Genomic DNA, 25,921 nt, shown 5'->3' with positions numbered 1-25,921 from the left:
TCGAACTATCTCTGAGATGTGCCTGTTCTTAAAAATTATGGCTAAAAGGCTGGACACACAAGGGCAGGCCTCCCAGTCCAGTCAGTGTGTGCAGATTGTTAAAAGTTGGATCTTTCTAGTTTAACGGCAGGGAGGGGTGGCGAGCAGCCGAGCTCAGAGCCAGAGGTGAACTCGCGATGGGGGAGGGGTGAATGGTCAAGTGCAGCCCCAAGGGGGGTGGGGTTTGACGGTGAACAGTCTTCACAGCTCTGTCTGTGGGATGCCAGGATAAATAGGAGCTTGCATTGAGATCCTTTTGTACAGAAGACTGATGGCTTTGCTGCAAATCCTGTAAAAAGCTGAAAGCGAGCTTCAGTGTGTTGGAGACACGCCCTCTCACTTTACAGGTGGGGCCACTGGGGTGAGGAGCACAAAGTGATTTGCTAAAAGGCCGTGGAGTCAATGGCAGCAGAGAGAGAGCAGGAAGCCAGGTCTTACTTTCATTCATTCGACACATCCTTATTTCTCATGTCACACACTTATGTCTATAGAGATTTTTTTTGAGGAGTTTGGTTGTTTTTTAAAGTGTGTGTGTGTGTGTGTGTGTGTGTTGCTCAGTTGTGTCTGACTCTCTGCAACCTCCTAAGACTATAGCCCACCAGGCTCCTCTGTCCATGGATTCTCCAGACAAGAATACTGGAGTGGGTTGCCACTTCCTTATCCAGGGGATCTTCTCAACCCAAGGATCGAACCCAAGTCTCCTGCAATGCGGGCACATTCTTTACTGTCTGAGTCACCAGCAAAGACTCCCCTCTTTAAAAAAAAAAAAAAAAAAAATATATATATATATATATATATAATTAGCTTCATGTGAAGAACTGTTTCTAAGAGATTCTGTTAGTTCATTTACCACACTATAAAAACCTTGAAGTGAATACATTTTCAGCTTTGGGGGCACACTTTCATCACTAAAAAGTGGATTCATCTATCTGTACTTTGCTAGAATAAAGATAATATTTTAACATCCCCTTAATCACTGATAAATGCTTCGTTACCTGGAAATATGAGGTAGGAAATACAAAAAGAGGAAATATTTAGGAAATACAGAAATTGTGCCGTCAAGGGCATCTGTTGTGTAAATATCACAAACGTTATCCCAAATTCACTGAAAACAGAAACAGAATACCTTCCTGGGCCTTTGGATGCCGTAGCAATTTTGCCTTCTGTTGAGCCACCTGAAGACCTCTTTTCTACCCAACCGAAAGGTAGGTAATCAGTCTTTTCTACGTACATTAGCAGTCAGTTTTATTCCTCTGAATTTTATTTATTTTTTCTTCTTCCCCTGATTCTTCTCTGGGTTGGGGCCACAGACACACTAAGCTGTACCGCCAGGGACTGATATTTTACTATTATTATTTTTTTCTCATTTCCATTGTGTACCTTTATCACAGCGTTTGAATGGACAACTGCATTACCAAAAAAGAGACTGACAACAGGGAGAGTCATTCTGAAGAGTCGTCAGCTGGCTAGACAACAGTTGGGGATACAAGGCAGGGAAGTCGTAACCGCAGGCTTACCTTTCAAACAGGACGCAAGGCTCCTGCTTTTGCAACCTCTGCAAGGAGTTTCTGTATGTGACATTCTTTCTCTCTGATCGAGAAGAGTAACAACTGTTGGGCACATTTTATTTTTCTCAGTTGAGGCTGACTTAGTTTGGAAAGGATGGTTTCACAAACAAAATGGCAGAAACAGTACTATGCATGTGACCATTGAAACTGTGTCAGAGGTCACAAAGCTAAGTTGAAAACACAGTATTTTGTCAATTTCTTTTACTCAGACTAATCATTTGTGATGGGGGTTGAACATTCAGCTGGGGGACGTGGCTGTAAACTGTGCCCGAACCTTGGATTTGCACTGGAGGGGCAGTGAAATAATCTAATGGGGAAGATGAAACTACTATTCAAGCACCAAGTGGAACTGCAGGCCTCCGGAGAATTTTGTTTCTGGTTTTTGGAAAGAGAGCATTTATTCGACAAACACGCCTTTAGCCCAAGTCTGCTGGGCCGAGGCTGCAGACGCAGACTTTCATGACACTCTCCTAAGGGGCTTCTGAAACGCTCAGATTCTTCATTTGCTGCGGCCGTGATCTGGGGCAAATCACCGAAGGCCGGGACGATCTCTGGCTCCTTACTTCAGGGGCCCCTTCTCACTCTCTCAACCTAAAAGCCTTCACCCTTACGGTAAGGATTGACCAGAGTCACTGTAGCCAGTGAGGGCTTCCAAGGTGGCTCTGTGCTAAAGAACCTGCCTGCCAGCGCAGGAGATGCAGGTTCGATCCCTGGGCAAGGAAGACCCCCTGGAGGGTCTCACTCCAGTGAGAGTCTGGAGTCCTGGCCGCTCACTGCAGTGTTCTTGCCTGGGAAATACCATGAACAGCGGGGCCTGGTGGGCTGCAGTCCAGGGGTCATGCAGAGTCCGACACGACCGAGGGACTGAACGCTCATGCACTGCACAGTACCGGTGGGGAGCTGAGCCCTTCATGGTAACCAGCACTTTCTGGCTTGACCACAGCTCTGCCCTCAGAAATCGAAGGATGACCACGGTGGGGGTCTGACGATCAATCCTAAGGCCTCAAAGACCACAAGGTCGAAAACACCTCGGGCAGCAGTCACCTTCCCCAGGAGGTGCACGGCAATGGAGGCTAAATTCACTGCTTGCCTCAGTTCGGAATCACAACCCTCGCTTCCATCCATGGTACCGTTCACAGCGTTTGACTTTTTCCCTCCTCCTGGGATTATTTTGTGAAGGGAAGGGAAGCCAACTGCTCTGTTTGAGTGGAAACCAGATCAATCCGGAACTAAGGTTGGAATAAAAATCCTTATTCTGGGACTCTCCTGGTGGTCCAGTGCCTGAGGCTCTGTTCTCCTAATGCAGGGGCCTCTGGTTCCAGGGAAGCTATGGGCTTCCCTCATAGCGCGGTCGGTAAAGAATCTGCCTGCAGTGCCTCGGGTTTGATTCCTGGGTGGGGAAGATCCCCTGGAGGAGGAAATGGCAACCCACTCCAGTATTCTGCCTGGAGAATCCCATGGACCGAGGAGCCTGGTGGGCTACAGTCTATGGGGTCCCAAGAGTTGGACAAGACTGAGCAACTCTCATTTCAATTCCGGTTTGATCCCGTCAGGGAGCTTGATTCCACTTGCTTCAACTGAGAGCCCCCGCGCTGCAGCGAAAGGTCCTGTGAGCCACAAGCAACACCCAATGGAGCCGAATAAATAAACAGTGTTTAAAAGTCTCTCTTCTCATGGCTGTGTTCACACTGTGCGGGTCAAACTGCTCAGGATGAAGAGAAGTCCATGTAAAACTTGGCGCTACAACGTGAGTTCCCAAGTTTTACGGGGAAACCAAGGGGCTCACACAGCAGTGTGGGGCGTGATGAACCCGCTGGCCGTGCGCACAGCCTGGTTTGAAAAAGGGGCATGCACGCCTGGGGGCAGAAGGGTTTGGGTAACTGCAACCACAGAGAAACACGGGAGGCAAATTAAAATAACCAACAAAAAAGAAAGCCAAAGGAAAAGAAAACAAGCAGGAAAGGAAAATACTTTGAAGGCGCTTTTTCCATAGGAAAAAAATATTTTATTTTTTTAAGAACAAATTCAGTTTGAAACAGGTTTGGAACGTGACTTCATTGTCTGGGGGCTAACTGCAATGTGGAACTAAAGCAGATCAAAAAACCTATGACAGGCTATCAAAATAAAACAAAGGAAAGAAAAAATATTTATAACTCAAGCATAATACTGTGTTACTTACAAATTGGACAACGAAATTTTAAATAAATATTCATGGTACATAATTACGGCACAAATATGCAGCAATTTGGCAACCTTTTATACCATTTTTTTTTCCTCATTACAGTGCAAAGGGGAATGACACTGCTGTTTAACAAGCTGTAGCTAAATACATTGCAAAATTCAGATTTTATACAAAACATCTTGCTTAGACTTTATAAAAAACCAACATTGCTCTATGTACACAATCTGGGTAAGAAAAGCCATTTCTGTCTTGTTTTTCATGTGTATTTTTATTAAAAAGGTGAATAAGGCTACTGTAACACCCCAAATCCATATACAGTAAAATCTGAACTTATTTACAGCATCTTCACTTAAACATTATGGTGCAAATTCCAAAGTCAGGTGACTAGGGATGAGAATACAAGGAAGGCATTTACAGTAACTTTCCAAAGCTGAACCAACTTCAGACAAAGGGACAGTTGGTAGATTGTCATATTCTGCACCACACACAAAACAGACGCACAGACTACTTGTCAACTGCTTGCAGGCAACTCTTCATCAGCTCATCTGATTTTTTTTCACAGTTTAGCACATACTCAAAATGTAGCCAATTGATGACGCACACCTTCGAAGGCATTAAAATCAGACTGTTTCTCATTTTCCCCTTCTTGCCCCTCTCCCCTATCCTAAAGGTCAGTTTTTGATGGCTTACAAGAAAACCTTGTATGAATGCACGTACAGGAGAGGCCAGGGTGATGGAAAGAATTACATATGTACTGTGGCTGGTCACCATGGCAACCTTTCACAGAAATATGATATAGATATATATAATATATACTGTCGATATATATTATACATATATGTACACATGTATACCACACACCCACTCACACAAACACACACGCACTTTGGACCAACACCATTTTCAGGTTCAGGAAGTAGAAAGAATTATTATTTCTGTGACAACTCATTTTTGCAGGTATTCATTGGAGGTCTGAGAACCTTAAAATGCTGTTGCTTCATTTCTTTTTTCTTTTTTTTTCTCCCAATTCAGAAAGCAAAGTGTTACCATAGTAACGGGACTATGTTAAAGATGTCTATTTTGCATAGCACATAAAAAGTAGGTTTCCTGTTTACTCACTTCTTTTCCCAGCAGGGAAGGGGGAGGGGAGGGGGGACAGAGGAAGGAAGGGGGTCAGGCTGAGCTTTCAGCCGAAGCCCACTCGACGTGACCCGGTGGATTCTAGCGAACACTTCAGCCCATGAGGCGAGGGCAAACACAGCACAGACATCTTCTCATTGTTGAAAACACGATGCAGTGAGCACTGATTTCCTGGTATTTGGGGCTTGCACTTCCTAATCTATGGCGACGTGACACGCCTTCAGAGGACTTGGTTATTTTTGTGTTTGCTCCCATTATTGTTATTTTTGGAGTAATGTCATTTTTCCCAGAAGTAGCAGTCCAATTAAAAAAAAAAAAACACGGAGCGTTTGAGACCACTTAATCGCCACAAATGAGTTTCACATCTTCTGGCGTGGATTGTGTGCAATTCTAAAATATATATTAGTAAAACTCTTTCACTTTATACCCCTTGTGTTCTATATACCTATTATAAACACATCCTACCTTCCTTCTCCCCCTCGACATCATCATTTGGGTCCTCAGGACTCCGAGGAGGGTGGCCGTGTGTGCCTCACCCTGGCATGGTACCCGGGACTGCAGGCTCGCTCAGCACCCACCCCTCGCCCGGAGGCCAGGACGGCACCGCCATAAACCAAAGTGTCACAAGGCAAGATGGGGAGACAGGGTGGCAGGGGAGGGGCGATCAGGGGGCGGGGGGGTCTGACCTTCCTTACCGACATGAAGATGCCTTAAAAATGTCAGCGATGATGCAATTACAGCCGTGTGACCTTTGGCTTTTTAAACTTCTAGGTCAGATTTGGCTCTCTGCTATTCTCCTAAAGGCTCTCCCTGTGTCAATAAAATGCGATAAGTATAGCAGCTGGGTCCGCTTTAAACAACATCCAAAGCAGACCGACGACTTCCCTACAGCTTCACAGCTGTACGTCTATTGCCAGTACCAAGAAAGTCCTGCCCGAATCACCCTTCTCTCCAAGCCTGGTCCTCTACCAACAATGCCCCTTTGTTCCACCCGGCTAGAGAGGGACTATTTTTCTTTTATTTTTCCTGTGCAATGCTATTTGATAAGAGTGAATTCCTTCAAATGCACCCTAATCTACTGTGTGTGTCGTTGTGTCTCCTACTTGCCTCTTAAAAATCTTAGCAAAACCAAAGTGCTGTGCTCTCTAATTGGGGCTTTCCCTTCCCAAATCTTGTTTCAGAGGCGGCAGCACGGAACCGCCTTTGCAGACAGCCAGCCTTTGCGTCTCCCCCACGCCCCCTTCTCACGAAACTCCTGTCTTCCTGGGCTGACAGCCGAGCATCTGGCTGGAAGGCTCCTTTTTACCCGCAAACGCCATTCCTATCAACGTGTGGCCCCTTCCGCTGAGGCTGTCGTTGTGAAAGGATGGGGTAGGAGACGCCCAGCATTACTGTCCCGTGAGTGATGCGAGTGTGGCGTGGGGGGGGAATCTTGTGTGAAGGCCTGCAGAGCCCTGGGTGACAGAGCGTGTGCAACAGTGAGGACCAGAAGCCAGTGGTCTCCCGAGGCCTCACGCAGCCAGAGTCTGTGCGACAAGTCCGGGGTGCAGCTCAGGGGTGGGGGGTCGGGGGCCACGCCCGACGCAGAGGGCGGCCCCGCCAGGCCCAGCGACCCAGGGGCCTGGGATGCTCCCAGCTCTCGCACCCGCCCACCAGCCGCTCGGTCTCCCGGCTTCTGCAGAGGCCCGCGGGCGCGCACTCGTGGTACCCAGTGGTACCCGGAGGAGAGGGGCGCGCGCATCTTCTGCGAGTCTTCCGACGGCGGGGGCGCATCCTCCGTCACCGCGGCCCAAACGCTACAGACTAGTAAGCTGTCCGACTCCGCGGGGCTCTTCCGAGAAGGGGTGTCCCCGCTCCCCGCTGCGCGTCAGTCCGTCGCAGACACAGGGGGTCTGGGACCCTCGGCGGGCGGCAGCGGGGACAGTAAGTGTCCTCCGGGAAGCGCAGGCACCGCCGAGGCTCAGACCTTGTAGTAAATGTTGGCCGGGCTCTGCGGGGGCATCTCCTGGACTATGTACACCGGGTGCCCGTAGTCCCCGCTGACCTTCTCGTAGTGGGGGCAGAAGACACTGTCCGCGGTCCTTAGCGGGATGATGATGTCGCTGGGCTCCGAGCCGTTGTTGCCGCCGCCGCGCTTGGGCGTGGCCAGCGTGCTCAGCGACAGCGCGGCCGTGTGCTGCGGCGGGTGCTTGCGGTGCCGCCGGCGGTACTTGAGCAGCAGCACCACCAGCGTGACGATGATGACGATGAAGATGATGCACCCTGAAGCTATCCCTGCGAATAAGGCCACTTCGGAACCGAGGATGTTGCTCCCAGAATGTCCGGCGCTGCTACCGTCTGTGCTGGAACCTGCGGGGAGGATGGGGGTGGGAAGAGCAGTCAGAAGAGTCAGCCCTGTCCCCACGGGGGGTCTGGAACGCTGCTGAGGTGTGCCCAGGTGGTAAAACTCAGTGCGGGCCCAAACATTTTCCTGGCAGCTAGACTCTGGTAAAGCAATCACCTCTTTTATTACCAAATGCAAGGGTAAATCAGAAATATTGGAATTGACCAACCACTACTATATATAAACTAGAAAACCAACAAGGACCTACTGTGGGCTTCCCTGGAGGCTCAGAAGGTAAAGAATCTGCCTGCAATGCAGGAGACCCAGGTTCCATCCCTGGATCCAGAAGATCCCCTGGGGAAGGAAACGATAACCCACTCCAGTATTCTTCCCTGAAGAATCCCGTGGACAGAGGAGCCTGGTGGGCCACAGTCCATGGGGTTGCAAAGCATCAGACGCCACTGAGCAACTAACAGCACAATAAAGAACCTACTGTGTAGCCCAGGGAACGATACTCAGTATTTTGTAGTAACTTATAAGGGAAAAGAATCTGAAAAAGAGCACATATGCATACCTGGATCACTGTGCTATACACCTGACACTAACACGACATGGTAAATTATGTTCTTTTAGTCACCGAGTCGTGTGAGTCTTTTCCGACCACATGGACTGTAACCCACCAGGCTCCTCTGTCCATGGGATTTCCCAGGCAAGAATACTGGAATGAGTTGCCATTTCCTTCTCCAAGGGATTTTCCTGATCTGGGGATTAAACCTGCATCTCCTGCATTGGCAGGCAGAATTTTTTTTTTTTACCAGCGAGCCACTACTGTACTTCAGTTAAAAAAACAAACAAACAAGCAAACAAAAACAGCTAAATGCAAATGGCAGAAGCCAGCCCAGGGGGGAGACGGGACTTCAGGTGAGGCTTTGATGTTGCTCCCAGACTGCTTCATTTCCCCTCCATACATCATCATCCATCAGCCGCGAGAACGGGCCATGACAGGCGGCCCTTGATCTTGCCCCACGACTAGCCCAGGTCAGCCAGCCTGCAGCCACCACAGGGCGCAGGAAGGGAAGTGGCAGGTCTTCAGGTCAGCCACTCAGGCGGCACTGCTCTAGGACGGCCTTCTGGCTCTGAAGGCTTCCTGGGAATCTCCAAACCCGCTGTCATCAAGACAAGCCCCGCCTACCCGCAGGATGGCGGGAGCGCTCCTGAAGAGGGATGGGGCCTGGGAAAACGTTCAACCCGTAACTCGTTTGTATTACTTGATTTACACTTAAAATATATCTGGAAGGCAGGAGAAACTCTCACACGGAACAGACTGCCAACCCAAATGTTAAGCACTAAAAAAGTGCCTGGCATCATTATATTATCCATTTATCAGTTTGTCATAAGAATTTGACACATCTTGTCATTGAAAGTTAGAAATAACAACTTCCCTCCTTGACACTTGGAAAGAGATGGAATATTGCTACAGATGCTAGATTCGTGCGACTACCAACCAGGCGTGCGGATCTGACGTCTGCTAAGTGACCACCACATCACAAGTTTATTCCAGAGGTAATAAACACATAGCTATTTGCTCAAGGACTGCTAAAAAAGTGAAGTTTCACAACAGTCAGTTTTATCCAGCATTCTAAACTTTTGCCAGGACTCCCTTTAATATCTCATTTTACACTGAATTCGTGGGGGAAAAAAAATGATAAAACCACCTGAAAAATGCAGCATTGTGCAATATTTTAAGACGTTACCACCTTAAATGTAGAAGAGGATCAGTCAGGCTCTCTGTGGATTAGATATAATTAGATGAGACATTAGAGCCTTAATTATATATACATTAACACCGGCTTGAAGCTAGTGTTGCAACCAGCATGATAAAGTGTCAGCCAATGAAAATAACTTTGATCTGAAAGAGCAGTGCTAATAATCAGCACTTAGATTTGATGGATTCTGCTCTCTTGAATCCAAGACGTTTGTGGGAGTGAATTATTTTATTCTGATTGGATAATTAATAATAACTAACCGAGAGCAAAGATTACTGACTGCGGGAAGTACAAGTTCAAGTCCTGGGGCAGGAGTACCCGCGCTCAGGTACTTGCCGCTGCATGTGACACAGTAAGTGGGCACACACAGGCCAGACACACACAAGTCGCGCTGCTGTACCTGAATTTGGTTTGACAAAGGGACTTGTTGTTGAACTTCTTCCATTTGTACCAGCTTCGAATTCTGGCCTCCTCGTTGGATCACTATGCCTGGTTGACCCAGCGGAACTTGCATCTATATGAAAAACAAGCAATTACTTATAGCACAGAGATCTGACGGGATCTACCTTTAGGAGCTGGATCTAAATCTCAAAAGGCACGAATAGCAGTGAAGATAAGATTCTTTATGCAAAGTACTGTGAGATGCAAGAATATAATTTTCCTTTGAAAGCACAACAGTTCTACTAGTTATTTCAGAGGTTTAGCTAGTGAGGCCATCTGTGGAAACTATAGGGATTCCTGCACTTGGCAGGCAGAACATTGCAGATGACATTTTAATTTAACTGAGCAAGTTGACTGACTACTACCCCAATTTCTAATTAGAAGCATAATTCTCTCTGCTCAAGAGGTCATCTCTGTGTGAAAAGGCTCAGTGAACACAAGTCTTCCATAGTCAAGAGGCAGAAATGGGCAAAATGGCAGAAATTTTAGTTTGCATTCTGGATATTTTAATTGTGAACCAGAGGGGGTGTTTTGCTTTGAAGAAGGAAAAATCTATCTGCAGATACAGACATGGCCATAGACACTGAACCTGGCTGACCTCAACTTTTAGAAGTGTCTCCAATAAAAAGAAGTGGGCTGCATCAACTTAAGGAATTCAGTCAGTGGCTTGAGGTTTGCAGAAAGGTTTGCTTTGGAAACTAAGCTGAAGAGTGAGTGGAGGCGAGTGTGCGCAGCCCTGGGGGCAGCCATACTAGCTGGGGGCCCAACCAGATCAGAGGCTCCGTGAATCAGCAGACGGTTTTTTACCTTGTCCAACTTTCATGAGGATCTTCATGGCTCTTGTCTGGCACACCCCTCCCTCCTGGTTATCCAGGCCCTCCAAAGACCCATTTGATGTAGCTGATCAAAAATAAAATGGACAAAACAAAAAAATAAAGAAAAAATCAGGAAATCAATAAGCCAAGTTTACATGAACATGAAATGTCTGAAAACAATTCGGAAAATAAGAATTCACTCTTAGTCACAGGTTTGTTGAAAGTATGGGATGCTGAAAGGCAAAACGAAAAAATAAAGAAACGAAGAGCGATGGATGTCATCCACACTGCCTCACGTATGACCTCTGGTTTCCAATGGACTTAAGCGCTTTCTCCTCCCTTTATAATCAACGGATTTCGTCTGAGTCTGTAGATAAAAGGAATGGCTTCTTCCAAAAGCTGACTATTTTGGAGCTCAGCCTCCAAAGAGCATTACAGTAAATACGGTAATTTCAAAACGTGGTAATCATCACCCAGCACCTGCTTCCTCTACTACTGATTTCCTGCCTCAAGAACAATTACCTTGATGCTCCCTGATTGTCAAGCGTCCAAGTTCTATAAACACTCAGAGAGGAGACTCCCATGCCTCTTTTTCTTTCCCCAGCCTTTCTGGAGCTTAAGAGGTTGTATGAGAATTCACGACTTCCAGCTCTGGAGTTTTCCTCCTCCATCATTTCGTACTCGACCGGAATGAACGGATGTGCTATTACCACCGCCACCAACCTTGGTCAGACTCATCAACCAGACTCCCTGGTGCAGAACTCTGGGTGGACAGAGGGACCCATACGTGCCCACTGCTGTGAGTCGCCCGGGGCAGCTGGGGACATAAGGCAAGGACTTGGTTCAGGTCCACCAGCTCGATTCCCTTTCCACCTCGAGGAGGAGGGGGAAGGCAGGATGTTTAACCATTCTCAGTGTCTTTTTTTTCTCAACAGTCCATGCCCTACTCTATTTGAAGACAAAGGTCTATCTCTTCAGGACAGTGAGTTCTCTGAAGAGCATTGTAACTAAAGCCAAAAAAAGACAGGCTGCTAGCTAACTTGCTGAGGGACAGGATTTAAATTACAGGTCAAGTTCCAGACGAGAAAAGAAGGTGGATGGTTAGACATTTCTATTCCTCCACAGTTCAAGGAGCAGGGAACATAAGTGTTTCATATCCAATTCTGCCGTATAAATCCTTTTCTATTTTTTTCCTCTTTCTTTTTTTCCCCTTTTTTGGTCATGCTGTGTGGCATTTTGGATCTTAGTTCCCTGACCAGGAATCAAACCTGTGGCCCCTATGGTAAGCCAAGATTCCTAACCACTGGACCCTCAGAGTAGTCTCCCTTCTCTAATTACCAAAATCGTGCCTACTAACTCTATACTTTTAAAAGCACTGAAAAGGGGACAGACTTTCTGATAAAAATACATCCAAAGACATTCTTTTAATGGGCTGTTTGTTTCCAAAACGGCAGGGCAGCAGACAAATCTGGACAGGTGTGCATGGAAATATGTATGCTGTGGGTAATTATCTGAGCTGGAAAACAAGGCCTCGGTTGACTTGCTTCTGTGTTCTCAAGTTACTGACTTTTACTTTCACTGTTTTCCTTAATAACAATGGCTGCCTCTTGTGTGTATAAATATCTCTTTGCTTATCTGAGTGCTTCCTTAAAGTCCAGGCTTACAATCATATCTTACTCTTCTGTTCTTGCTGACACTGAGTTTCTCCTGGGAAACTGGACAAAAATTGCCATCATAATTTTTTTAAAGAGTAAAAAGTAGATAGTATCCTCTTGTAGATGTCTGAGAAAATGTTTGGCAGATAAGTTAGAACAAATACCTAAGAAGCTTGCATGCTTTGGCGATTCTAAAAAATTTTTAATTTTTTCTTTCCACTTTCTGTATTCTTTCCCTTTTGTTTTTTCCAAGCCTGGGCTTAAATTTCAAGGCATCTTTTCCTCCAAAAGGCCTAGAATAGTATGGGTAAGTGTGAGCAGGCACTCTTTCTGCGCAATATCAGAGCAGTGCTATAATTGTCACTTGAGTTTTCTCAAAATTTAGGATATGTTTTTATACAGAAAAAATGGTGAAAAGCTGATGTCTTTATCTGGCTGACAGTCTCAAAGGTTTAGTTACTTAACTGAAGTGGAATTCCCATCTTTTCTAATTCATACACATATAAATGCACCCCAGTGCAAAGTTCAATGACTAAGTGTTTCTTGCTAAAACTTTAACACTGAGCCGACAAAGATAAAAATAAGATTTGAAGGTTGATATACAGAAGAAGAAAAAAAACAGGTAAGGGGAAGGAATATAGATTTACTTATTTTAACCTTGAGGTAAAAAGATCAAAGATTCAGGTCTGAAAGTAAAAAATAAAGGAATACAAGAAAGGACAGACAAGTCACAGCAGAGAAGACTGGTGAGTGACATTCAGAACTGCATCTGCAGAGGCAGAAACTACAGCGACTTCCACTTTGTCAGTTTGGAAGCAGGAGGGGTGCACGTAATTTGAGTGATTTTCTTTTGATTTTAATTTATAGGTCAGTGCCTTTTCTGAATACCAGTGCCTCCGTGGAGACCTCCCTTTGGTTTACTCAAACTGATGTCTGAGGAGCCCCTAAACGTAAAGAACTCCAGAAGTATTCAAATCAAACGGCAATCTATAATTTAGCATCCACAGACTATACTCGGCAGGCAGAAAAGTGTGTAGTGGGAGAAGAAGACCGCTTTGCATCTCCTACTGTGGACATTTTAAATTCCTTGGGGAGGGGAAAAAAAAAACCCTCAAGCCCTGGAGATTCCCAGAAGGAAACCTGAAGATGCAGCTTTGGCTGAGTTCTTGAGGCCAAGGCCACTGCTGGGGTGGGTATGGGGAGGATGATGGGGAGCGGGACCAGGAGCAGAACACCGTGACTGCAGAAGGGTCTTCTCTCCTCTCTGGACTCTGCATCCCTCCCCTCTAAGTCCACTTGGAAGTTGCAAAGTTACTGGAAGATATTGAAAAATTCATTCCTAATGTTTGTTTTAGCTTCCCAACACTTGGCTGTTTAAAAGGGTGCTAAGTGGGGGTGGGTGGGATGAATTAGGAGATTGGAATTGATACATATGTTGCTTTTTTTAAACTTTTCATTTTGTATTGGAGTATAGCCGATTAACAATGTGGTGGTAGCTTCCCAGCTTCCCGTGAAGCGCGAAGGGACTCAGCCTTACAGATATCCATTCTCCCTAAACTCACCTCCCATCCAGGCTGCTGCGTAACACTGAGCAGAGTTCCCTGTGCTGTACAGTAGGTCCTGACAATATATGCTATTGATACTCCATTGTACAGCACAGGGGACTCTATACTCAAAGCTCTGTGGGGACCTAAATGGGAAGGAAACCCAAACAAGAGGGGATCTATGTGTATGTAGAGCTGATTCACTTTGCTGTACAGTAGAAAATAACACAACATTGTAAAGCAACTGTACTCCAATAAAAAGTTTTAAAAATGAATGAATAAAAGGGGGCTAAACTTTAAAACACAGTTAAGAGGGAATTCCCTGGCAGTCCAGTGGTTAGGACTTGGCATTCTTCCTGATGAGGCCCCGAGTTCAATCCCTGGTCAGGGAACTAAGATCCCTGCAGCTTGGTCAAAAAAAATACAGTTATATGTTCCACCATGAAAGGATTTTTGCCCTGAGTTAGTATGGAGAAGGCAATGGCACCCCACTCCAGTACTCTTGCCTGGAAAATCCCATGGACAGAGGAGCCTGGTAGGCTGCAGTCCATGGGGTCGCAAAGAGTCAAGACATGACTAAGCTTCACTTTCACTTTTCACTTTAATGCACTGGAGAAGGAAATGGCAACCCACTCCAGTGTTCTTGCCTGGAGAATCCCAAGGACAGGGAGCCTGGTGGGCTGCCGTCTATGGGGTCGCACAGAGTCGGACACGACTGAAGCAGCTTATTTTATATTTAATCTCACAGTAAAAACTAATGTCTGTCTTCCTCAGGACCTTCTTATCAAGGAGTGTAGGGCATGTGGTCCTAATTCTAGAGGTGTCCCCTGCCCTCCCTTGCCCTCCGCCCCCCAACCTTGAGAAATGGCACAGTTCAAAGTCTTCTGACCTGATGACACGTCATTATTGGCCACCAACTCTGAAATAAAGCCTCAAGATTAATATTCTGATTTCTGCTGCAACAGCAACAAGTTTTAAAAGGCTTAGTGGCTGACTTTGAAATACAACAAGAAATTGCTAATACTTGGGAGTAAATTCTACTTCTACTTCAGGAGACAGTTTTGCAATTATTCTTATTGTTGATTTGAATGTATTGGGGATTTTTAACTGGGAGAAGGTAAAAATAAATTGCTAACCTCATTCTACTTAATTTTTCTTTGGATCTCTCAACCAGCATCATCTAATGCCACCACAATCATAGTATGACTGTACTAAATGGATGGAATTGCATTTAATCATTTAGAAAGAGAAAAAATAACATTGTTATAGCTAAGCTTTTAGTGCCCAGACTTTTCCCCCTTCACCCTTAACTCAGAGAAAAACTAGATTTTATCAAATCAAAAATTATCAGAAGAGTATCTCTATCTAGTTAGAAAGCAGAGTTCATAAAGAAACATGGGCATTTTATAGCCTGCTTTTAAAAGCTTTTGCTTCTGGGATCTAATTGCACTGAGCGAGTGTATTGAAATCACTCGCTTGTTCCCTCAGGGCCTGATTTTAAGTAGGTGGAGATCACGGCTTGGGGGTGGGGGGCGGAATACCCTGAGTTCATATAGCCTAAAAGTTCCCTTCACGTTTGAAAACTGCTCCGCGAACATCTGCACCTGCCGGTGTATTTGTACGCGGACTTAACTGCGGTTTCTCCCTTGCTGCAGGCAGGCAGCGTGCTGGCGATCTGAGTAATGGAGAAGCAGTGGGCACGGCAGACTGCATTTCTGGCTGCGATTTTAGGCTGTGCCCACGGAGAGGAAGTCCTATCGCATTCTAATGTGTCTTCACTTGGTGGTTATGGCTCTGCACCGGGGGGAGGGTGAGCTGGAGTCCTGGATCTCGGCTGGTTTTATTTCGGTCTTCCACCTCCTGGAAGGAGAATTAACTGCTGGCTGCGTGCCGACGCATACATGGGTCCGGCCCGCGCACAGAGAGGTCAGCACCAAGAAATTCTAGAGTGGGCACCTCCCAACGAAGCATATCCATCATTCTTGGGTTATGATGGAAAGAATGAAACATCGAGATATCCTATGCAGTTATTTCATGCTATTTTCTTTATTTATTTTCATGGCCGCACCTCTCAGCTTGTGGGATCTTAGTTCCTTGACCGGGGATCAGACCTTCGACCCTGTATTGGAAGCACACAGTCTTAGCCACTGGATCACCAGGGAAGTCCCTAGACCATTTTAAAATGTAGCTTCCTGGATGGGGATGGGATGGTGGGGCGGGGGTGGGTGGACATCCCCAAAGCAAATCCTTTTCTCACCAGAGAGATGCACCAAAGACAGACAGATACTAAGCAGATAGGGTCAGGAAATGAGAGTTCAGGTTTCTAGTAAGAATACAAACTTCGCGTCCATGCGAAGCTGCACATGACATAATTTGCTCTTATTTGGTTATGACACGAAGAGCATTTTATGAAAATCCTCTGTCAGCATCATCTTCTTGGCACTGTCCGTGTCCGCCGTGTCATCTGAGGCTGGCTTTGCTGATTTTGGTTTCTTCGGACAGCCCTTCTACACACGGGTCTCCCGAAACTCAACTCAAGAACTGGAGGAACTTGAAGCCTATTTCCCGGCACACTGAGGAGCTGAAAGAAGCGAAAGCAAGCGAGCGACTTGAAAAGGCAGAGCGATGCCACTGGGACACACGCGGCGCGCGGACCGGGCACTGCTCCTTCCGCACAGCGGGCGAGACTGCGAGTCTCTGAAAGACACAGGACTGAGCTACGGAAGCCGAGAACCAGAAGGCTGAGAAAAACGCAACTACTGAATACGAGCATACAACCCAAGGAGCTAAGACCTACCTATCTGACACCCTGACGTGAATTCAAATTCAAAACATATGATGCATATTCAAAATATATATTAAAGACATAGGGATTCAGTTTCTAGAACTCAATGTAGTTTAATGCCCTGGCTACCATAGTTATCCTTTCATATGACAACTTCGAAGAAAAATTCTAAACATGGAAATGATAGCAATCACTAAATGCCAAAAGGAACTTGCCCTTTGCTTTAATTAATAAAAACTTTTGAAACAAAAACATCTGTATAATGTGTCAAAAGGAAGATGAAAAAAAAAAATCACTTCTAACTTCTTCTTTTTTATATGCTTTCCTCTGTGGTTTTATAGTTAAAGAAATGGCGAACACACCACCATGGTTTTCCAAGGTCCTCACTATTTTTGCTTGGCGCAGTATCAAAAAACGTTCAGCATTAATTCAAATCATATGGCATTTCATCCCAGAATGCCTGATCTTAGAGTGAAAGTTTTATAGATACTTCTAAAAGTCTCAATTTGAAGAAAGAAAATTACAAAGGAAGATACAGGATGTGTGCGTTTTTCACCAAAGGAAACATTGTTTCAGTAATGATGGGAAGAGTCACTTCAACTTAACCCCACACATCACTCTGGGTGTGTTTTGACATTTTAAAGCAGTAAATCAGGCATTCGGAGGTAATAACTGGCTTAGCCCCAGTGACTTCTATACAACACATTTAGTTAGTTTCTCCACTAGACAGAATGATTTGGAAAAATGAATTAAAAACCAGAGTCACAATTTAGCCCCTCCTCCCATATTAAAATACAAGTAAAGATACAGGTGAAGATCCCTACTTCCCTGGTGGCACTAGTGGTAAAGAACCTCCTGGCAAGGCAGGAGACATGAGATGCGGGTTCGATCCCTGGGTCGGGAAGATCCCCTGGAGAAGGGAATGGCACCCCACTCCAGTGCTCTTGCCTGGGAAATCCCATGGACAGAGGAGCCTGGTGGGCCACAGTCCATGGGGTCTCAAAGAGTCGTTCATGACTGAAGCGACCTAGCTTGCATGTAGCGAGAGAGATATGGGTACCCAGTATAACTGAACGCTCTTGAATAAAACGGTATAATTTTATTTCCTCAGTTTTAAATGTTCGCCATGAACAGGGGTAGGACATTCTACTGACAACTCAGTAATGAGAGTTTTGAAAAATGGAACAACCTTGAAACAGTTTAGTGAACTGCTGCTGTTTGTGTGTTCACTAAAGATCGTACGACATATTACCCTCCCAGTATTACTCTTTGGGGAAAGAGGGAAGGTACAAAGATACTACACAGGACTGAGTCTAAAGCTGCCAACGTACGTTACTATATCTCCTACATCACATGAGACTTGGACGTTGAGAGAATTCAGCCAGCTGAGAGAACAGTGATAATTGAAAAGAATAAATATGACCCTCAGAGCATCAGAAATTCCATCGAAGCTGATGCATAGAACCCTTCACCATGAGGAAGTATGTACTAAGTCCAAGGCAGAGACAATCACTGAAGATGCTAAAAGCCACAGCCACCCTTGAGGAGACAGCCCTGAGCAGTCACTGACGCTCATAAAACCGGGGGGAGATGGGAAGAGGCGCAGCAGTGAGTGTGTGCGTGTAAGCGCGGGCACACATCGCACGTGTGTGCCGATGACAGAAATACCTCCCAGGCTCAACGGCTGCTCTGACATCTTGCTGAGAAAGATCAAACAGTCCTGGAAATAAATCACCGGTCCCCTCTTTTTACAAGAGGCAGGCTTAAACACATGGGGTCCTTTATGAGTGGCTTACTTTATTTTCCTCAAAATATGGCTTGCAACACCTTGATGCCTTGATTTTTCATAAATTCTGTGGTGGGAAAACATTCCTTTCAGAGTATAAAATATTACTGCTGCAAGTGATAATGATTTATGCAGGTAGGATCTCTCATTAGGCAAAACAAAAATTTCAACAAGATTTTTTAAAAAAAGAAAAAACTTTGCATCAAGTGTGCTTTAAGAGAGTGTTACAAGGATTCAGAATTGAGAGAATGTGATCATTAAAAGAATAATCACCTTCTACACATGACAGTTAACCTTAACATGGGCCAAAATCTACTTCAAAAGAGGAATCACATTTTAAAAATAGGGTGCCAATTCCCTGGTGGCCCAGTGGTTAGTTAGGATTGCAGACTTTCACTGCCATGGCTCTGGTTCAAAAAAAAAAAAAATTAGGGGGCCAGATGATCACTTCAATAGAATGACCAAACTCATTAAAAAAAGAATGAGGTCAGAGTTCTAAAGATAAACATAATGCCCTATTGTCTATATTAGCTTCACTTTGGGATTCTGATTTTTTTTAAATAAAAATGAGACTTCCCAGTCAGGAGAGAGTGATAATATCTAATAAAAACATTTTGGCCACGAAGAAGCATGTGTTTGGGCGAATTATTTCCAGCACACGATTTCTAGCCCACTCCTGAGTGTTTAATGGTCTTCATCATTAAAATATCTTTGTGGAGATGTGGAAACCTCTAGATAGTGAAGGGTCAGAATAAAAAGTTCATGGTGGGGCGGGCACAGCCCACAAGCCTCCTGCTCGTCCCTAATCACAGGCAATGATATTAATGACCCAGTAATTGGGAGACCGTGGCACTGAAGTGGAAAACTTCCCTCTGAGGCAGAGTTCATCTCTGGGTGGCAGGGCTTCACCAGTGACTGAATTAACGCTTGGTGACAGTTTAGAACATAACACTGCAGAGGAGAAAATGCATAATAGCTCAGACGGACATGACGTTATTGGCTCTGACCGCCTAGAGACCAGCAGGAACCCCGATAAAGTGCCCTATCTGAATGTGCCCTACACGTGAACCGAATTCCATCTGGGGGACACGTCCTAGACTCCAAGAAGCCACAGCCAGTTTCCACATGTTCGTGTCAGTAAAAGAACACCTTCAGCTCCTGGTTTAACATCAGAAACGATGATACTGGGTTACTCCACCGAGGCAAAAAGCTATTTGCAAAGTGGGACGGTCTTTAATGACACACAGCCTGGCTCCTCTGTGAAGTGATCAACTGTGCTCCTGCCAGAGGTTCTGCCTGCCCACCCGCCCACCCCTCCCTCCCTCCACCCACCCCTCCCTCCCTCCACCCACCCATCCATCCATTCTTCATCCATCCCTCCACCCACACAAACTGTGTGCTTGTACTTGGCCAAGAAACTTTGAAGTCTCTTATTACCTCTTTCGTACACTTGAGAGATTTTTTATTATTTTTAATTTTACTATTAGCCACTTCTCACTGACAGGCAAAGTACACGGCACCCTTGAACAACATGAAGGTTAGAGGCCCCAACCCCCAAGCAGTTGGGAATCTCTGAGTCTAGTTTATGGTGGTTCTTCCATATCCTTGAATTCAACCAACAGCAGATCCTAAGGTGCTGGAATATTTATTACTGAAAAAATCTGCACGTAAGTAGATCTAAGCAGTTCAACCCATGCTGTTCAAGGATCAACTGTACTTGATGAAACACAAAGCTCCATCTTACCAGAGAAATGGAATTGATTGATAGCAGCTCTAAAAAGAAAAATGAAAATTTGGAAGATCTGACAAATTGCCACTACAACCACTGTTAACCAATGGCCCTTTCTACCTTCCTACTGCTCTACAGAATTTTCGTAGGTCAATTTCAGGGCATATGATTGAAGTCAGCCATCGTTGTGATCACACTTAGTCGCTCAATTGTGTCTGACTCTTCGGGACCTCATGGACTGTGGCCCACCAGGCTCCTCTGTCTATGGGGATTCTCCAGGCAAAAATACTGGGGTAGGTAGCCATTCCCTTCTCCAAGGATCTTCCCAACCCAGGGATGGAACCCGGGTCTCCTGCATTGCAGGCAGATTCTTTACCATCTGAGCCACCAGGGAAGCCTGAGGGTAGTTAGACATTTACACAACACAGGCCAGCACCTCTGGTCCAACACATCTGATCCAAGCACAGAGTTCTCTGGGTATCCATGGTGAGTATCCATGCTTGGGTGTCTGGACACTCATGGCTGCGACTGCTCAGCATGCATTTTGCATGTATATATGCGCTCTCTGCTGTGTATGTATGGATGTTCGTGCTCTCTCACTATGTATGTGACATGCGCGCCCCAGCATGTAGTATGCTCTGGCTGCAGACTATCTTCCCTCTTCATCCGTGCACACGTATGTGCCTGTCAACCCCAAGGAGCACCGCCATCATCTAATGATGCTGGTCTAAGGGTCCCAAACCCTCGTCTCAGTTCTGCCCCTGACACGGCATGGCTGTGTGAACCGTACTCAACTACTCACACGTCCTAAGTTTCTGCTTTCTCACGGTGATAAAAATTCCTCTGTCACCTGTGTTTTGAAACTGCACAGTGACACAGAGTATGTGAGGCCATAACACTTTCTTGTAAGTGATCAAACACCCAGAGTCCGAGATTTCAATCTGTTAGGAACAAACACGGGACTCTTAAGAATGATATAAATAAGTTCTTGCCAAGTAATCTTTTCAAGTCTGTCTAATGCCTCCTGGCTATTTCTTGAAGTACTTTATTTTGCTTTAAATTTTGATTTTCATGATAAATATTTAAAGGCTATTAAGAAAGAAACGCGTCCTCATGCTTCCAAAAAGTCTCCAAGACTGTTCAATTATTTACAAGTCTAAGTAAACTTTGCAAAAGCTATAAATACAGGTGCTAGGGAAATTAAGATGTATTTTATGAAACAGTAAAGGCAGTTTTATTCTGAGTAATTCCTAAATAATTCTTTTTTTCCAAGGAATTGCCTTCACTCCTCATGTACTCTTATTTTACATGAGAGACTTTTAGTCTCTCCCCATTGCTTTAAGGACCAGAGTCATCTTGTCCGTTCATAGGTTATTTTGGGAAAAAGGAATGGTGCTCACAGGACAATCTCTGTCTAGCTTTAAATAAGATAAGCTGTCACTACCGCCTAGGTGACGCCATTGAACATGAACAGAGTCTCAACCTACAATAGCCTAATCCTCCTAAACCCCAAGAGATACGGGATAAATACCCCAATGGCCATGACTCCATCAGACCTGCAAGCCAGGCATTTCCCAGCACAAGCTTCAGTGAAGCAGACGTTGAGATTTTATTCCTGAAATTATAAAGAATTTAAGCTTTATTCATATTAAATTGAACAAGGAGTCTTACGGATGTACTCCGCAAGAGTCTCCAATACGGTCATAAAAGGATTTTATGTTACGCTAAAAATAACAGAAATGATGCTTCTCATGGTCAGACCAGTGAAAGGAAGTACAGTCTCAGCTCATCTCAGTGACGAGGCAACCGTGACGCCTACATTTTCTCTAGAAGAACATGTATACCACGTTGGGATGCTGTGGAAATGATCAATAAAAACGCAGCATCTCCTTTGTGTAACAGGGAACAGAGAAACGGACCTGGCAAGGCTGGTCAGATGCTAAGTGGGAGATGATTATACATGTGGAAGACTCCGCCCAGGCTGTCTCTTTCGGGTCTTACAGGGGATCTGCCAACAAGCTTGGGCAATTCCTCCGACAAAAAGATCCATAAATGCATGTTTCTCAGTAAGGAAAGCCCAAGGACAAAAGAACTTTTATAACACTCCAAGAAGACAGAAAAGAGGGAAGGTCTTATAATTAAGTTACATAGCATTACTGAAACTTGTAAAGTCTCCGGAGTTTCTTTTTGTGGATGGTTTTTCAAATAAATGACACTTTTGGAGCGCATCCTCCCCGCCTGCCAGCTTGCAGGAGTGCACAGGCTTGCCTTTAATCTCCTGCCTCTCACATCCCTCCACCCTCTGCCTCTCCCCAAAGAGACCCCAGTTGTGCTTACTTGGGGGCCTGCCATGGTAAGCACTTCACATACAGCACCCCACTTAAAGGCACATCAGCCCCAGCTGACAGATTGGGGCCTGAGGCAGGGACTGGTTCAGTTCCTTGTTGAAGGGCATTCAAGAACCCAGCTGTGCCTGACTCCAAGCGCCCAATTGGGTTTTGCCAGGTGGCTCAGTGGTCAAGAATCCGTCTGCCAAGGCAGGAGACACAGGCTCAATCCCTGGATCGGGAGGATCCCCCAGGAGAAGAAAATGGAAACACACTCCAGTATCCTTGCCTGGAGAATCCCATGGACAGAGGAGCCTGGCGGGCTATAGTCAATGGGGTCGCAAAGAGTCGATGAGGATTCTATGATGAAGCCATTCGGTTCAGTTCAGTCGCTCAGTCGTGTCCAACTCTTTGAGACCCCACGGACTACTGCACGCCAGTCTATGAAGCCAACAGTTATAAGTTAAAAATTAAAATGTGTTTAATTCTTGAGTTTATATGCAAAGCAATTCTATGCCAGGTATCAGACATAAATCCCTACCCCAAAGTCAGATAAGTGACAGGCTCATACTGTCATATTCTTGAGCTTGATGATGTTCTGTGATGGAAATACAGCTTTTGCCACCTTTATCATGTAAATAACTCATCAACTAAAGCCCATAGTCAACTGCGGAGACCACACATATTTTCTAAAATAAATCTATGTGCAGAAGGACATCTGAAACTTCCCATAACCATTTTGCTAGGGAAAGGGCTTATAGTACATTCAGCATATTTTATTTTTCATTTATGCATATATATTTTTTAATCTTTTGGCCACACCACTCGGCATGTAGGATCTTAGTTCCCCGACCAGGGATAGAACCTGCACCCCCTCCACTAAATCTAACCCCTGGACCACCAGGGAAGCCTCTATTCAGTATATTTAGAGCCACTTGCTACACTTACTCCCAGAAATAAGGAAACCAAAAACCAACAGGAAAAAGGAAAACACTCCACAAAAATACAGGAATGGAATCTGCCGTTCTGTTTTGATTCTTTAAGAATGGTGTTTCCTTATATTTGTGTGCAAACATTTTAATTTATTTTGCAATTTTGCTCAGAAGTGGAGTTTATGCCTAAAAAATAGCAAAGCTGACTGAGAAGCTTTCCAATTTTATATGCTCTGATAACATTTTAAAAAAAATTTGCTTTGGAGAATGAAACCCATGATGGGCCTATGAAATGGTGACTCATTCAAATTCATTCAGCGTTTCTCAAGGAAGACTTTCCCGAGGGGTGGCTTTCCGAAGGACCACTGTGAACACAGCAGGGTGGAGTTACAGAACAGCATTTAATCAATCAAACAATTGTTAGAAATGATGTCTTTTAAACTGTTCCACAAATTCACATCTTGGCTATGGATTTGTGGTAAAAGAATGTACCAACCACACAAGCGTAAACTGGGAGGTGCCCTGGGCGGGCGGTGTTCTTCCTAACAGCCGGGCTGCGGGCATGGTTCACTTAAAAATTATCCACACAAGGGCATTCATGGTCACCGTCTCTAACTCACAGGTTTTTGGTAGTGTGATGAAAACCTCTTTGCAGGTATTTTGCAAGATTTTACGCTGAGGCTGGCTGACCAACCCAAGGGACCCTCGTGAGGGTTAATGCTGCAAAGGGCCTCCACATCAAAACTGTTGATTCACTCAGCCCTGAGTTATTAATGCCCCCCTTTTTTTAACTGTTCGATTCCTTCAGCTATTTGTTTATTTATTCTTCTCTTTTCATGAATAGCTATTGATAAAAACTAAAAACAAATACATAAATAAATAACTCTTAAGCACCAACTATGCAGCCCATACCGTGCTTAGGTCTAGAAACATCCTGGTTAAGAAGCCCACAAAAGCTGAATCTCTGCTGTGGAAGGCAGAGATAATACAAAGTGAAAGTGTTAGTCGTTCAGTCGTGTCCGACTCTTTTTGACCCCATAGACTGTAGCCCACCAGACTCCTCTGTCCACACGGTTTCCCAGGCAAGAATACTGGAGTGGGTTGCCATTCTTTTTTTCAGGGGATCTTCCCGACCCAGGGATCGAATCCCAGTTTTCTGCATTGCAGGCAGATTCTTTACCATCTGAGTCACCAGGGAAGCCCCAGAGATAATGCAAGTGAGGTATTAAACATTTCCAAAGAAATCAGTGACAGTGACTCCCAATTTGATATTTGGAAGCAAGCAAATTCTTCTGGGTTATTACTTCTAAAAAGAAATTGGACACGAAGCATAAATTTGACACAATAGGGCTGAGGACACAGTTAGGAATGCTTGCCTAGTATTCACTGGAGTGTTTTTCTGAGACTAAGTTTCCTTTGACAATGGGTCACTTCAGAACAGATAGTTATTTTATAAACTTTTTTAAAAAATGTAAAGACATGATAAAAAAAAAAACTGTAGCTTATATAAAATGTTTGTCTTTGAGGCAATTAAGAATCAGAATGTAATGAAAAACAGACCAAATGGTTGCAATAGCCTCACTTTTGGAAGATTTAGATTAGGAGATTTTATTATGCAAATTAAACCCAAGGTTATTGATTGACCAGGTCACCTGAAAAAGTCAGTTCCCAACATGAGGAAAACCCGTATATATCATTTTGCCCCACATCAAAGCAAATAATCATCTAGGAGAAAAACTAATTAGGATGAACATCATTGCCATGTCCTTTCTTAGAGGAAGTCAGCGGATACTTGGTAGGTTTAAAAATACACTCCCAATTAAAAGTTAATATTGACTTCTAAAACTTAAAAAAAGTTTGATGCCTGTATTATAAACCTGTCAATACTACAAATCAGTGTCTTTAAAGAGTTTGCAGTGGATCCTGTCCATTCAATTGGAGAAGAGCCACCCTGACAAGAGATGCTAGACCAGATATATACAGCCAACCACAAATGGTTTGGAACTGGAGACTTCCACCGTTAGCCAGAATAAGAACAATAATAATAATAAAAGCCGTTTCCTACAGAAGAAATAAACATTCAAAGAAATAAGGAAGTTTCTCATTAAGCTTAGGCAGCAGGACTAGAACCCGAGCCTCGAGGCTCCTGACATCAGCTCACGTGGGGAATGGCTCAACACCAGCTCCCATTCAGTCCCCTGGCAACTGGGACTGCTCCTCTCTGGCGGTTATGAACAACTGCTCCCAAGGTCACTTCTCTTCTTGCTACCCATGGAAAGAGACCAGGATACAGGAACGACGCTGACTGGACTAATACTTTTAGTTATGAAGGTGCCTCCTAGCTGGATGCAAAGATTTGGAGTTAAACTCATGTAATATACATTGTCAGGCTTCCCTGGAGGCTCAGTGGTAAAGTACAGTCTCCTGCAGTATAGGAGACCCAGGTTCCATCCCTAGGTCAGGAGGATCCCTGAGAGAAAGAAGCAGCAACCCACTCCAATATTCCTGCCTGGGAAATTCCATGGACAGAGGAGCCTGGCGAGCTATAGCTCATGGGGTCTCACAAGAGTCAGACACGACTTAGTGACTAAACAACAACAAGAAGTCTTATTTTAAAAAGTCTTCTTTTTTTTTTTTAAAAGACACTGTTGGACTTCCAAAAGCTTAAGATTTTCATTTATTTTACCTAATGACTATTCTATATTTTCAAAGATTTCCCTCTTATTTCATACATATTACCACCCCATCTGCTTGTCCCATCCCTCAAAAACACTTTTCCTTTCATTGTATGATCACTCTGCTTTTAAATCTATAATTCACCCCTTTCCCTTTTTCTTTGTCACTTATTCTCCCTAAGCCACTCTGTACATCACGCTGGTTTAAAAATAG

General features: G+C 44.7%; 1 protein-coding gene across 1 annotated transcript in view; it reads right to left on the bottom strand.

Annotated features, from left to right (window-relative positions):
- Positions 1–3,589: 3,589 nt before the first annotated feature.
- The window catches only part of EFNB2 (ephrin B2), a 49,536-nt gene continuing 27,204 nt past the window's right edge, over positions 3,590–25,921 (bottom strand). The window contains exons 3-5 of the mRNA XM_055426662.2: positions 10,267–10,359; positions 9,419–9,532; positions 3,590–7,278 (exon numbers count right to left, since the gene is read on the bottom strand). Of these exons, the coding sequence (XP_055282637.1) occupies positions 6,890–7,278; positions 9,419–9,532; positions 10,267–10,359 (596 nt within the window). The 3' untranslated portion in view covers positions 3,590–6,889. The remainder of the gene's footprint in view (positions 7,279–9,418; positions 9,533–10,266; positions 10,360–25,921) is intronic.

The sequence above is a fragment of the Moschus berezovskii genome, chromosome 13, assembly GCF_049115385.1.
Source record: "Moschus berezovskii isolate FMDL1 chromosome 13, NW_MosBer_1.0, whole genome shotgun sequence".
In the NCBI taxonomy this organism is placed as follows: domain Eukaryota; kingdom Metazoa; phylum Chordata; class Mammalia; order Artiodactyla; family Moschidae; genus Moschus; species Moschus berezovskii.
This window is presented reverse-complemented; position numbering and strand designations above follow the sequence as displayed.